At 36.3% G+C, this 14,720-nt stretch overlaps 1 protein-coding gene across 4 annotated transcripts in view; it reads left to right on the top strand.

Moving 5' to 3' along the window:
- Positions 1–14,720, top strand: part of SLC9A9 (solute carrier family 9 member A9) — a 577,794-nt gene that overhangs the window by 45,238 nt on the left and 517,836 nt on the right. For all 4 annotated transcript variants that reach the window (XM_047727082.1, XM_047727072.1, XM_047727098.1 and 1 more), the window contains exons 3-4: positions 4,713–4,790; positions 6,346–6,422. In XM_047727082.1, the coding sequence (XP_047583038.1) occupies positions 4,713–4,790; positions 6,346–6,422 (155 nt within the window). The remainder of the gene's footprint in view (positions 1–4,712; positions 4,791–6,345; positions 6,423–14,720) is intronic.

Below are 14,720 nucleotides of genomic sequence, written 5' to 3'. Positions count from 1 at the left end.
AAAAATTAAAAAAAAATAAAAAAAGAAGCTTTAAAAAAAAAAAAAACTACCCCCAAATCTCAATGATTAACATGGTAATGGCTTAGTTCTTGCTCATGTCCCAGTGCAGTATGGCCTTTGGGCCAGTGAGGGGAGAACTACAGTCTTCTCCAGTTGCCAATAATCATCCCAACTTCCTTTAACCTACTGGCTCTGGCAGTCCCTAGAGATCTGAGACCTCTGCCAGATGCTCTATATGAGCTAATAAAGAAAGGAATAGAGCATGAAAGATTTAGAGGTTTTTAAGGACCAGGCTTGGAAATAATTTATATTCCTTTTGCCCATATTTAATTGGCTAGATCTCTGTCGTATGACTTCATATGACTACAAGGAAATGAAGTCTATGTGTCTGACAAGGACAAAATGAAATGTGGTATGGTGAGTCCATAGCAATCTTTGTTATATGCACTAGACATGCTATTCTTGCTCTTTTAACTTGACAACAAATTATAGAGAGCAACTATTTCATTTTTTTTAAAGATTTTATTTATTGGACAGAGAGAGAGCACAAGTAGGGGGAGCAGCAGGCAGAGGGGGAGGGAGAAGCAGACTCCTCACTGATCCTCACTGAGCAGGGAGTCCAATGTGGGGCTCAATTCCAGGACCCTGGGATCATGACCTGAGCTGAAGGCAGATGCTTAACTACTAAGCCACCCAGGTGCCCTGAGAGAAGCCATTGCAATGCATAGTCAGTTTCTCTGGACTTTCTAAAAGTTACATAGTATTCAGCTGTATGAATCACACGTAATTTATTTAACCAATTCATGGTTTAATCATCTCCAATATTTTTTTTTATTCTTTCATCTGCAGTGAATTCTCTTGTCCTTATGTAATTCCATACATATACAAGCATATCTGTAGGATAAATTCTCAGATGAGATATTGCTGAATCAAATGGTATGGACATTTGACATTTGGATACCTATTGCCAAATTACCCTATTAAGAGGTTATACAAATTTATATTCCCACTGGCCACTTTATTGTTTAATCCTACTTGTATAAAATACTTCTACTTTACCCCATATTTGAATGAGTGTAGTTTAAATCCATCTCCACAGGGTCAGAGAGAGCTCATAGTCTAGGTAATATCCATCTGCATTAAATTCCTCCTCTATACCTTAGGAGCTCTACATTGTCTATTTCTGTTTCCCAAGTGTGTGACCTCCTATCAAAAGTATAACTTAGGGCAGAGGAAAGGAAACACAAACTCTTGAGCTGTTTCTAGGTATGTCCCAACTCTGTGGACCCTGAGCCAGCCAAGTTTTCTTTGAAGTCTATTTATAGTAAAAGCACCTATAGGGTTTTTGAGATTTTTTACTTTGTCTGCATTTATTTGAATATTTAAAATGTTTCAAATCACTTGCTATTGAGTATAACTGAAACTCCAAGAAGCTACCAGTATCCTCTGTGGCTTGGTGAATTGGTCCACTACCCCCAGGGCAGACAAAGGATCATGTTCTTTATGGTGGTCCATGGATAGGCTCCTATCAAAACCCAGTTCATATGCTGCCTGAACATCAAGCCTCCCTGCAAGGTTAGCAAGCCCAGAATGGTGTCTCTGTCCTAAAGAACTCTGAATTATAGTCTAGCCCCGTGCCTGTGCTTGCACATTATCTTTCCTTTCTTTAGCTATAGCCTTCACGAATTCAAATGTATCTATCACATGTCTTTAAGTAGCAAAGAAGTGTCTTTAATCACATGTCTTTGTAGCAAAGAAGAGACTTACTAAATTTTTAATGAAAAAAGCATTGAAAATTATTGAACACATTATTGTGTTAACCACTTCTACTTTTCCAAAGGAAAATAATAAATTACCAAAATAATAAAATCTACTTCGGAGTCCCAACTCCTTTTAAACATTCCTACATCTTGTTCTAAGTAGTTATGTTAGCCTGATGTTTCCTCAGAAACTACACATTTAGTTTACCTACAAATATAGACTCAATTTTCAGTGAAATATCTGTCACATTGATTAACACTGAGCATGCCACTCATTTTTTTCTCCTGTCTCTTGAAAATAGGGATAATTACATTTGCCAGCTACCACACACAGATGTAAAAATAAAAAACCCAGACCCTCAGTTGTACTAGCCTACAATTCAGTTGCTTACTAGCTCATGTGCCTAGTCGCTACCATACTGGATAGTACAATTATAGTATATTTCTATCATCACAGGACATCTATTGGACAAGGCTGGTCTTTAAGTTCTGTACCTTTTTATTATTATTATTATTCATTTGAGAGAGTGAGAGAGAGAGCGCACGAGATGGGGGAGGGTCAGAGGAAGGAGCAGATTCCCTGCTGAGCAGGGAGCCCGATGCAGGACTGGATCCTAGGACTCCAGGATCATGACCTCAGCCGAAGGCAGTTGCCTAGCCAACTGAGCCACTCAGGCATCACTAAATTCTGTATCTTAAAGAATTAACATTTTTAGCTGAAATATTTTTAGCTTTCTGTTTTCTCTTATCTTAGATTTTCCCCCTCAAACTATATTGAAAAATTTTAATTGTTTGGGCTTTAAAAATAGTCCCACCTCCAAGACCATGATTTGAACACAAAATCTGAGGAAAATGACATGTGGAATCGCCATCTGGAGATTGGTACAGCAGCAGATCCAACCATTTCTGAGAAATTGTCTGGGTTTGGAGTTCCTCCCAGAACTCTGATTTAGCAGTTCCTAAGCTTATAGCAAGTCTGAAAGGAACACAAATCTGTTTTGTATATACAAATAAATCCTCGTCTGCTGCATGCCATTCTCAGCCTGCCAGTTTCATCTGGCTGCTCCAGAAAATATAATTCAATAGCACATTAGTTAACCTGCATGCAGGGAAGGGGGCATTCTGATTATTGAAATGTTCTGGTTGAGTGATTAACCTGATTTTTGCGGAAAAACTGCTGAGGCAAGGGATTTTCTGTCCAAAATGTTTGTGCCACTGTACTTTTTTCTTCCAGATGATCACAGCTGCCTTGTTTCATTCCTGCAACACTCAGAAATATATCTCTTTGCTAAAAACTTTCAAATATGCAACTGATATACCTTCAAAGAGACCTCAGAAAAATAGGTCAATAATGGTATATCAGATAAACTTAGAAAAAAGAACAAACTTAGAAGGAAATGTAGTATCTTTGCCCAAATTTTACATAGCCATAACCCTCAAGGGTTCCTAACAATAGGGCAGTTTCTTCAAATAGTATAACTTGAAAAATGTTTTATTTTCTTTACTAATAAATACTTAAAAGTGCTTACTAGATATTAGGCAGTGCTGCAAGTGATTTACAAATATTAATTGATTTAATTTTTATAACAACCTTAGAATTAAGTATCACATTACTATCTTCATTCTAAAGATGAAGAAACTCGGGGACAGAGAGCTATGGATGAGCCCTAATTGATCGACCTGAATGCTTATTGATACAAGCAGTTTTAGCATCAATGGATGAGTTTATGAGACTAGACCTGGCTGAGTTAGGTAACTCCTACTTCCTGCACCCACCCCTTTCTAAGTATTTCATGAGTAATGTAAAGGGGCTGTTACAGAAAGGGAGAAGGAGAGTCCAAAGTGCTAAAAGAGCACAGAAGAAACTGGGGAAATTGTAGTGGTTTTCAGAGAAGAGTAGCTTCTGAGATGAGTTAGAATTAAGGCAAAAAAGGGAGGGAAAATTAAATACTATAGTTGTGAAACCATGTATCTGAAACATTTTGATGAGTACTATAATGGTAAAAAGGCCCTAGTGGTGAATAATAAATGACATTGTGTATGTGTTTGGGGAGTCGGGTAAAGAAGGAGAGGATGAGTCTAAGTGAGATTTTAAGGATTAGAGGAGCTTTATTTCAGACTTCCCAGTAAATAGTGGATATTTGATTTAAGAATTGCCATATTTCGGGGTGCCTGCGTGCGTGGCTCAGTGAGTTAAAGCCTCGGCCTTCTGCTCAGGTCTTGATCCCAGGGTCCTGGGATCGAGCCCCACATCTGGCTCTCTGCTCTGCGGGGAGCCTGCTTCCTCCTCTCTCTCTCTGCCTGCCTCTCTGCCTACTTGTGATCTCTGTCAAGTAAATAAATAAAATCTTTTTAAAAATTTAAAAAAAAGAATCTCCATATTTCATAACAAGTAACTTTTTTGGGCTTTAAGTAAAAGCCAATAAACAAATATTAGAAAAATCCATTTGTACTTTCAAATAAATTTTCCACAAAATCTGGAAAATATTTCAAACTCCTGAATGGGATAAAGTAGAGAAAACTAAAACCAAATTTTTAGAAATGTTTTATATGGGAAAAGTTTAACTATATTCTTGTCAGAAGCTAAAATGTTTGGGTACTGCCAGAAAATTTCTTGGACCAGAAAAAATAGAATGAAAACATCTGAAATGTGATAAATAGACAACTAACCAAAATAAATGTGAAGAGTTCTCTTTGCCCAGAGGGGTTTTATTGAATTGTTATTAGCTATAGAATAAATAGGCTTTACATTTAAAATATTGCCCCACAGTTTTATTGCATTTATGAATTTCTAAGTTTGCATTTTTCTTATTTTCATCTGTGCTAATTTAATAGCATGTTAATTACCTCCTACAAACTTAGCAGAAATGACTGTAACTGTACTTTTAAAGCACATTTTTTTAGTGACTCAAAGGAGCATCTTCCTAACTGCATTTTTATCTCTTCTGGCAGATGACATTTGATCCAGAAATCTTCTTCAATGTTTTACTGCCACCAATTATATTTCATGCAGGATACAGCCTGAAGAAGGTAAATATACAGTGATTATTTTCTTCTTTTATGAGTAAGTAGAGAATTGTACCAGCACGAATGAAAAAACAATTATTTTATGGGTTTATTTAATTCAAAAGGACATAATTATCTTAGATTAAGTGATACAGATTTCTATCTGACACACTTAGAATTCTTCTGAATCTGCTCTACCTAATACACTGATTATTAGCCACATGCAGCCATTAAGCCCTTGAAATGTGGCTAGTTTGAATGAAGATGTGCATTAAGTGTACAATATGCATTGGACTTAATAGACTTAGTATTTTAAAAGAATGTAAAATATCTCCATTATGTTTGATATTGAGTTCATGTAGAAATGATAATGTTTTGTATATATTGGGTTAAATAAGACATACATTATCAAAATCATTTTCCTTTTTAAAAAACTTTACTTTTAATATGGTTACTAGAAAAATCTTAAATGACATATGTGGCTAGTGTTATATTTCCATTGGACAATATTATTCTAGATGATTGTAATCAAAGAATAAGCTGTTAATTGGAGAGATGTGGGGTTTATCAATCAGGGTGAAAACTTGACATGTCTTGCTAATACTCAGCTGTTGATGTTCATAGAAAGGAAGTCCAGTTTTGTAGCTTCTGTGCTCTTGCCTGACATTATTTAGGTACCTCCTGAATGTGCACTTTTCATAGATTAGTCATTCCCGTAAAAGTTTAAATGCTAGCATCTCCTGTACCACAGATTGAGGCTCTGGTGTGTCTGAATTTTGAGATGCAGAGGGAGTATGATTGCATTTCTGCTGCCCACACCCCACCCTATGGACTCCTGGGGCTCTCACCCCTTCAGCCTGTCAGCTCCAGCAGCCAGGCGGCTTGTTCAGTACAGACCTGATTTTCTTCTGTATTCCAGGCTCCCTCTTGCTGTCAGTTCTAACTACTCAGCTCCCACTTACAGAGCTGGAAGGGAGTTTTCCCAAGCCAGCATTTGAGAAGACTTAGAAGGCTGGATTAATTTATGTGATCCTTCCTTATCCCTAGCCCCGACACTAGGCATTATTTTGTGAGATTTGTTAAAATAAATTGTTGTAGGTGGTAAAGTTTTGTTTCATTACATTCAGAAGAAATATAAGTTAGAGATCCAATAAGTCAAAGGGCAACTGAAATATTTTAGAGTACTCTTTTTAAAATACTGAAAGGGTTCCACTGACAGTAAAATTTCTTAAAATCTTTGTCTTCTGTTAATCATTCCAGAGTCCTCCATGGACATTACCCCAATTCTTTACTCACTCTTTCAGGTCCAGCCAGTTCTGGCAGTCATGCTCTTATCTCTACCCTGTCATTTCTCTGGATGTATTTGTTCCCCCATTTCCTTGAGAAAACTCTGTCTTTTGCAGTATAAATTGTTTCAACCTTATTTGTACGATAAAGCCAGGAACTGAGGCTCAAAAACAAAATTTGCCTAAATAGTGAAGGAAGGGAGGTGCTATGAAAGTGCTTACCTTTATTTTTATTTCCTGTTACACTAAGAAAATATATGGATGCATTATATGAAATATTCTTTTCTCCCCAGAGACACTTTTTTCAAAACTTAGGATCTATTTTAACATATGCCTTCTTGGGAACTGCCATCTCCTGTATCGTCATAGGGTAAGTGATGCTCAGAGTTCAAGTTCCAGGTGGCTGTGAGGCCAGTGATATGTGGGAGGAATCTCACTCTTCCTGGACTTACACTGACTGGGTGAATTGTCTACCTTTTTCTGAATATCACATCTTCACACATTTCTCTGACTCAGTTCCAAGGCTTATATGTCTTCAAATCAAAACAAACCGAAATTAGGTTGCTGGATTTTCTCTGTGAGCTTTGGACTTCTGACTTAGGGGAGGTGGATAATTTGGCTTGAGTTATGTGAAGCACATTGCACCCCCCCCCCATTTTTTTTGCTTAATAATGCAGGTGAGCAACTGGATTCTTGTTTTCATATACTTTGCAGGACCCTACCTGTATTTGACAGGAGTACAATTGTAGCTATACGTCAAGGGTTTGCTCTCTAAGGGAAAGTTTACAAGAGCACCGTCTAAGACAGACATTTCCACATATCAGCAGAGCTATTTAATGCTGGGATAGCTTTTCAGTTGATACACTATAGAATGAAGCCTTGTTTTATTCTCATTGTATTTTGTTGGTTATGTTTAAGCCCCCAAGTCTACCTATATAGACTCAAGCCTATGGCTCTTCACAAAGCAAAATATGATACAAAATGGTGAAGCCAATCCAATTCACTTATAATCCTAACTAGTACATTAAATCTCTACTGCAGAAAACATGTCCAACTGCTATGACTATGATGGTGTAGATGTCTTAAATTGTCTGATACAGCTAACTCTACCCTTGAATTTTACTGCATACAGCTGTTACAACCCTAATGCAAGTAACTGAAGCTAAAAACACATGCTAGCCACTTATCCAGCTCTTTCCTTATGAAGTATTCAGTGTGTGTCACTGGAAGACTAAGAAAGTATCATTACTTGGACCTGAAAGCAGGGGGTTAAGTTATGTTGAATTCTCTGTTAAATTTTTATTGCTTTCAGCCTAGAATGATAGGCTACATCATATGAAAACGTCCAGCATAGTTAGGGCAGTGAGGAAGCTAACGATTTTAACACTTGAAGGCGGAGACTTGCAGGGACATAGATTGAGGAACCTCACTAAGTCTGGACACCTAAGAGGTCTTTAAACTGTGACTAAGAGGCAAGCATGGATTTTATCCTTCTCAAAGCATAGTTTAGAGGAGAGCTGTTCTATTCTGTGGGTATACTGTAACTAAATATTCAAATTTCAAAGCTGGCAAGGGCCTTTGAGATTTGTGTGATTAAAGCACCTTATTCTAAAGATGAAGAAAGTAACATTTTGAAAGTCTAATTAGCTGTCTTAAGAAGTGTGTGTGTACATGTGTGTACGTGTGTGTGTCTGTGTGTCTGTGTGTATGAAGTAGGGCCATGGTCAGGACATAATTCAGACTTCGACTCCTGACTCAGCAGGTCTCACCATCATCCCCTCTTTCTTTAGCCATTTCTCTTGGATTTGCTGTACATTCCTCTACACTGTTCGTTCATACACATTGACAGAAGTCTCTGAGATGTGTGAACGGTGTTCATCAGTTTCTAGCAAATATGGCTTGTTAGCAGTTCTATAATAGGATCTGAAATGTATAATGGATCTAAATTCTAAACTTGTGGACAATGCTGTTAAATTTTGGGATAGTCACTTTTCATTATTACCCTGTTTCTTTTGTCTAACTGATTTTAAGTATACTTAAGTGTATGTATTTATACAATATGCTTTCACCATCATGAGAATTCTATAACCTATTTTTGAAAAAGAGCAACAATGTAGTGTGTGTGTGTATGTGTGTGTGTGTGTGTATGTGTGTATAATTGTGTATAATTGACTTTCCAAAAAAAATTCAGTTCAGGAGATTTGGTAAAATTCATTTACTGGAGTTGATGACCTCTTCTGATTTTAAGGCTGCAATCAATAATGTTTGATGGAAAGTGATTTGAATAAAAAGCATAGCCCTGGAAAAACTTTTAGAATGATGTGCTTTATTTGAACTGGTATAATCTCAACAATGAAAATCTGTAGGGTGCCTTCTTAATGTGGTCATTAAAATATAGAAGGGATAGGTAGTTTTAAGATTTAAAGGTCTTATCCAGCAAAGTAAAGGAAACCATTAAAGAGCTTTAGCTTGGTGGTGACAAGGTCAGATTTATACTTCAGGAAGGTCATTCTGGTTGTTGTGTAAAGGAGAAATTTTAAAGTGGGGAAAAGATGGCAGCCAGGGGACAATTTAAGAGGCAATTTCCATAAGTTAGGTTGGAAACAATAAGGGCCTGGCCTGAGACAGTGGCAGTAAAGATGGAGGTGGAGTCATCAACATGTTGAAATCCTGAGAGATAATGGGGTAATTGAAGGCAAGTGTATGGAGTGAGAAGGAAGTTACATGGGCATTAGCACAATCCTGAAGAAAGGGAAGAGATAACCACAAGGGACTAAGAAGTATTGAGCCCAAGATATAGGAAGAAAATAAGCAGGACATGTGCCTGGAAGTCAAAGGAAGAGGGAAAGGGAGGGTAGATGGTGTCTAACACAAGGAAGTCAAATGGGACAGGAATTGGAGTATCCATTGTATTCAACCCCTCGGAGGTGATGGATGACTTCACACTCGGCCTATGGGCAGAAATAAAGAGAGTATTGGCAAGTCAAATAGTTTCAGGTGCTGTGTGATGGGAAACAAGAATTTATTTTTATTTTGTTTTTATTTATTTTATAATATATTATATTTATTATATTTTATTTTTATTTATTTTATTTTGATCTCTGGATATAATTTCAGAACTTCTGAAGGAAAGGCACAAACTTGAATTCAAGCCAAACTGACATTTATGCAAGTTAGTGACCCTCATTGTACGAGTCATTCAAACACACCCTCAAACCTTAAAAAATGACTGGTTATGATTTTCTGATAAATTAATAGTAATAAGAACAACACAACAAACATTCGTTGAGTGCTTGATACGTAATATGCCCTTTTTAAAAGTACTTGGATTATTTAATTTAATCCTCAAGATAATCCTATTAAGTAGATACTATCATTACCCTCATTTAACAGTTGAGACAGCTGAAATTTAGAGAGAACACAGTTTAAGTAATAGAGCTGGCATTAGTAACTAAATAGTTTGGCTCCAGAGTCAAATTCTCGATACCAAAAATGTGCTTTACTTCCATTTATTATCATTACTAAAAAATAAAATGTAAGACATTAAACAAAAAAATAAAATTGAATAAATCAGTTAATATTCACTGCATACCACATGTTTCTTCATTAGCCCATACGATTTCTCACAGATATGAAAAATTTTTATTTGGGAATCCCACTCAAAATGAACTCACATTTTTAAGAGGAAAAAGGGATGTCTGGGTTTATGAAAATATACTTGCATGAAATGGGCGGAAGAAGAGGTTCAGGAAAGTCCTAGATTGTACTGAGAATAATTTTGTAGAGGAGGTAGATTCTGAGTAGTCATTTAGTGGAGAGGGATATATAGTTGGATTTTCCATGCCATCAAGTGCATTAGTCGTAGAGGGTGTGGGGAATATTGCGTCAGATTCAAAGCTGGAGAGCAGGTTTTGTAGAGCAGTGTTAGAGAGTGTGGAAACTGAAATGATGGAGAATCAGCTGACAGATGGCAATGAAGCCCGGCAACAGGGATTTATGAGAAGTGAAGGCTCTGAAGAGTGATAATGGGGCATGAATGGAAACAGCTAGTGGGCTGTGGTCTTCTGTAGGTAAGGACTGGATTGAATCAAGCTACAGGTTGGCTTTAGATTTGAACTCAGTTGCTTTATAGGAATTGAGATCACTGGGTCTATTTGAATGAAAAGAATTCTGCATTAAGTTTTATTAACTTCATGTCATTTTAGAAATCAGATGCAAACCATCTTTTATATTTCATGACAAAGTTTAGCAATATCACTTCTGGCAATAAAATCAGAGAAGCTTTAGAAAAATTTTAATTTTAATTTTTTAATGTTCTTAAAGAATTTATCCACCTTTTATGGTCCCCTCCCCAACTTACCACTTAAGAAAAATCTTAGCTACATCTCTTTTGAAATAAAACCCATATATTTAAAATATTTCTTTATTCATCTCCTCCATCTCTGGAAGATATTCCTTTATCTTTGGCTGTATGTCTCTACCCTTGTATATTATACCGATGTATCATCACAAGGGCAACTTACCTAATGCTTACTGTTAGCACATACATTTGTCCTTAGAACTCATTAGCTTCCAAGAAATGCTTCTCTAAGAGTAATGAGAATTATATTCTTTTAGTTTTTCTGTTAATGAGGGATTAAAACAAATACCATAATTTCAAAAATTCTTGGAAAAGGAGACATGGATCTAAATAATGAAGAATGGGGTGTTAATTTTAAGAATAGCCTGCTTTTTATATCTCATCCTGTATGTCAGACATTGGCCTATGCTTTTAAAAGACATTGTCTCATTTTATTCTCATAGTACCCCTCTAAGGTAGGTATTATTATCCTTACTTTACATGGAAGGATGCTGAGGTTGAGATTTGCCCAAGATTGCACAATAAGTGAGTGGTAGTCAATGGCACACCCAGTCTCACTTCAAAACACACAATCTTAGACTCTCCCTATCCTGCTCCTTTTCCTAATATGACACTTGACGTTTTTATAGTGCTTTGCAATTAGTAACTATATATGTCAGACAAACCATGTCCTCAATTATTTCACATTCTTATTTTATCATGATGGCTGACAATTATTAAAAATCTGAAGATTTAAGAATGAGCTATAAATATAATTGCAAAGTAGAAATGATACCTGTCTTTTCCTAATGGAGGTAGTTGGAGTGATGATATGAATTCATTTTACTTGATTAGAATTGCTGCACTCTGGGTAGCCTGCTCTGGATAACCAGGATTCTTAAATGTGAGGTTGTTTATATTATTCATATCAACATTCCTCAGGAGTATTGATTTTCCCATTAGGCTTCTTATATGGACATGGTGGAAACTGAGCCTGACACTCGGCCTATCTTTCTATCAGACATATGAGTGAAGGGGCCTCATGGAAGCTCTTGCCCTGCCTTCTTGTATCATCATGCCTCCTGACCTGGGTACCTTTGTGCTTAAGTACCCTTGGCACTGGTTCTGGAATTGCTACTGCTCTGTTCTTAACTAGGACAAAGTATGGTGAGTGTCAGTATTCTCAAAATGCTGATTCCTATACCTGGAAAAGGAACACATTTGTTCATCTAAAATCAAAACCTGAACAGGTATAGTTCCTAGATGGAGGCCAAATCACACCTCAGTTCCTTAAATTCTAGCCATGGAAAGAGAATGACTCAGAAGAGAATTCTTAACCCAGAAAACATGGACCCTGAGTTAGTACACAAAGAGATTGGGGAGGCAGTGAACCTCCTTACATTCTCCATGGATTTTTTTCATGGGAGATGGTCTGCATAGATTTCAACATGTAGTCGGTTTTTCTAGGGAATTTCGATTTCCAGACACAAAGAACTAGTATGTGTTTTCAAGAGCCTGAGCAGAGATAGTTGGGACAGGAAGGATTTTACATATTGCCATATTTAATTAGAACCGAAGAAGTCTCTAGGCTGCATTCAGGGTGGTCATAAAGGCTGGAAATATGCATGCTATTATTTTATCATGTATTATAATATATAATAACAATAAACTAGTTATTCTGTTTTGTCTGTGTTCCTAGACTTGGTAGCCATTCCATATACATACCTAAGAGTGGAAATGCCAGGTGGTAGGGTCTACAAATGAACATTCATTTTTACAGAATAAGGCCAGATCATTTTCCAAAGCAATTGTACCAGTTTCCTCTTAATTTATGGCAATGTAGTAGGTTTGAAATGGAATTATATTGTGGTCTTCATTTGTATTTCCCTGATTCTTAAAGAAGTTGTTTATATTTTCATATGAAACCTGCTCAAAATTTTTCTCCATTTTCCTGCAAATTGTTCTGTCACATTTTCATTAATTTGCCATTTTTCTTTACCTGTTTCACATTTCATTGATTTGCCATATTTCTTTATATGTTAATCCATATTCCAAGTACGTTGCAAATATTTTCTCCCACTTTGTGTCTTTTGCATTGAGTTCGTTCTTGATATCTTTTATTGAACAGAATTTCTGAAATTTAATGTAGTCAAATTTATAATTTTTTTCTTTTATAAAGGTTAGCATTTTTGTGTTTTGCTTAATAAATCTTTCTTACCCCAGAGGCAGAAGTATGTTTTCTTCTAAAGTGTTTTGGAGTTTTGCCTTTTACAGTAGGTTCATTTTCTGGAGCTGATTTTTTGTATATGGTACAAAATAGACAACCAATTTTTCTTATTCGGATAGATAACATCATTTATCATCTAGTCCTGCCATTCCCCAGGATCCACTATGCCTCTTTTACTATGTATTGTGGCTTCTGTTTCTAGACCCTTAATTCTACTTGTTTGGTGTATAATCCATCTCAGCACTAATATCTCACTGTCTTAATTGCTATAGTTTCATTATAAATCTTTGTATCTTACAGGATAAGGCAAAAAGGACACTCTTCTTTAGGATTACCTATTATTACTTTTTAACTTTCATAAATTTACTAGTGTATATATCTAGGAGTATATAAATTTATAAATATATTCTTTATACTTTGTTCATGTTGGTATGTCTATAACTCTGTTTCTTAGTATTTTCCTTAGGGACCCACTTGCACATGTGCACTAGGAGACATGTATAAAAATATTTGTAGCAGCATTGTTCACAATAGCAAAAAATTAGAAATAACTGTATTTCACTAAAAAGAGAATGGGCAAATAAACCTGCATAACATGATATTACCCAGCAGTTAAAAAAAAAAAAAAAGATGAAATCAAGTTGCTTATGATAGTGTGGATGAATCTCAGAAACTTAATGTGAGATCAATAAATCAAGTCCCATAGGACTACATGTAGTATGACAACATTTTTATAATGCCCATAAGTGATGAAGATTGAACAGTTTTAAGCATGCATGCATGTGGGTGAGAAGGCATATATGCGTCTGTGTAGTAAGGAAGGGATTTAAAAACAAAAATTCAGGGAAGTGGTGATTACTTGGAAAGAGGGAAAAGAATGGGATGGAAAGAAACACATAGAAGGAAGAAGTTATTGGCAATATTCTGGCTCATGGATTGGAGTATATTTTCAGGTGATTTATATAACTTGCATATATTTTCTATATATTCTCTCACATATATCAATTATGTTAAAAAGAAAATACAAGAAAAAAAATAAAAGGAGCTACTTAGTAGATTTACAAAACTCTGCTTGATTATGTTGCTTACTTCCATTTCTGGGAAATACTGATTCTTTTATTGTTTCTCTTTGTGTGTTTTAGTAACAACTCAGTTTGGCAGGCAGTAGCAGGGAGGCAAAGGCGCCAAGAGTGTACTTGCCAGTATCCCCTGGTTAATTCTTATCAGCCACAAAGCCCTATATTTTTCTTCTCTTCTCTTATTTATCCCCACCTTCTGTCTTCCTTTTCCTCTCCCTCCTCCCCTCCCTCCCAACCATGTTTTTCTTCCCATCCCATGAGACACCAACTAGGCTGCTGCTCTCTGAGACTCCATTTTCAGTAGGCTACAAAACAGCAGAGCTCAGGGAGGCTGTGTTGAGTCAGCCTGGAAAGCCCCATGCCTCCTCTGTGCATTCATTTATTCTCTGGATTCACAGCTGGCACAGTAATAGCTGTCACTCGTGTCAAAGAGAAAAATATACCACTGCCCTGACACAGCCAAATAAGAAAAAATAATCTCCAATCTGTCAAATATAGCCCAAGCTGCTTAGCAGTGTTGTTTCTCATATCCATATCACAGCATGCGTGGACTGTATTATGGCAGCAGAGAGGAGAGTGAAGTTTTTGATAAAAAGAAACAAAAGGTAGAACGGAGGAGACTGTGGAGAACATCAGCAAGGTAGCTTGGAGGTAAAGGAGTTGTCAGAGCCATATGGATATTTGCATTAGTCACCAATCTAGTTCTACTATCATATCCTCAGCAGATGTCAGGGATGAGAATGACAGAACAGGACAAAGAAAAATAAATTCTGAAAGAATCAGAAAGGAAAGCAAATAAAACCTAACTCCAAATTAAGTAATGTTGAATGCCATGTAGAGGGAAAAAAATATGTTAGCCTGTTAAGGTGAAAAAAGAAATGTCTACTAATGAAAGAAAGAAATGTATAAAAATAATGAAACATATTCTTTCTGAAAAAAGAATTTACCTGAGAAGTCTCATTATTAAAGAATCTATACTAAAAGATTCTAGCTATGGGATTATTTTTAAATGAAATATTCAGG

This window comes from Lutra lutra, chromosome 1 (assembly GCF_902655055.1).
Source record: "Lutra lutra chromosome 1, mLutLut1.2, whole genome shotgun sequence".
NCBI classification, from domain to species: Eukaryota; Metazoa; Chordata; class Mammalia; order Carnivora; family Mustelidae; genus Lutra; species Lutra lutra.
This window is presented reverse-complemented; position numbering and strand designations above follow the sequence as displayed.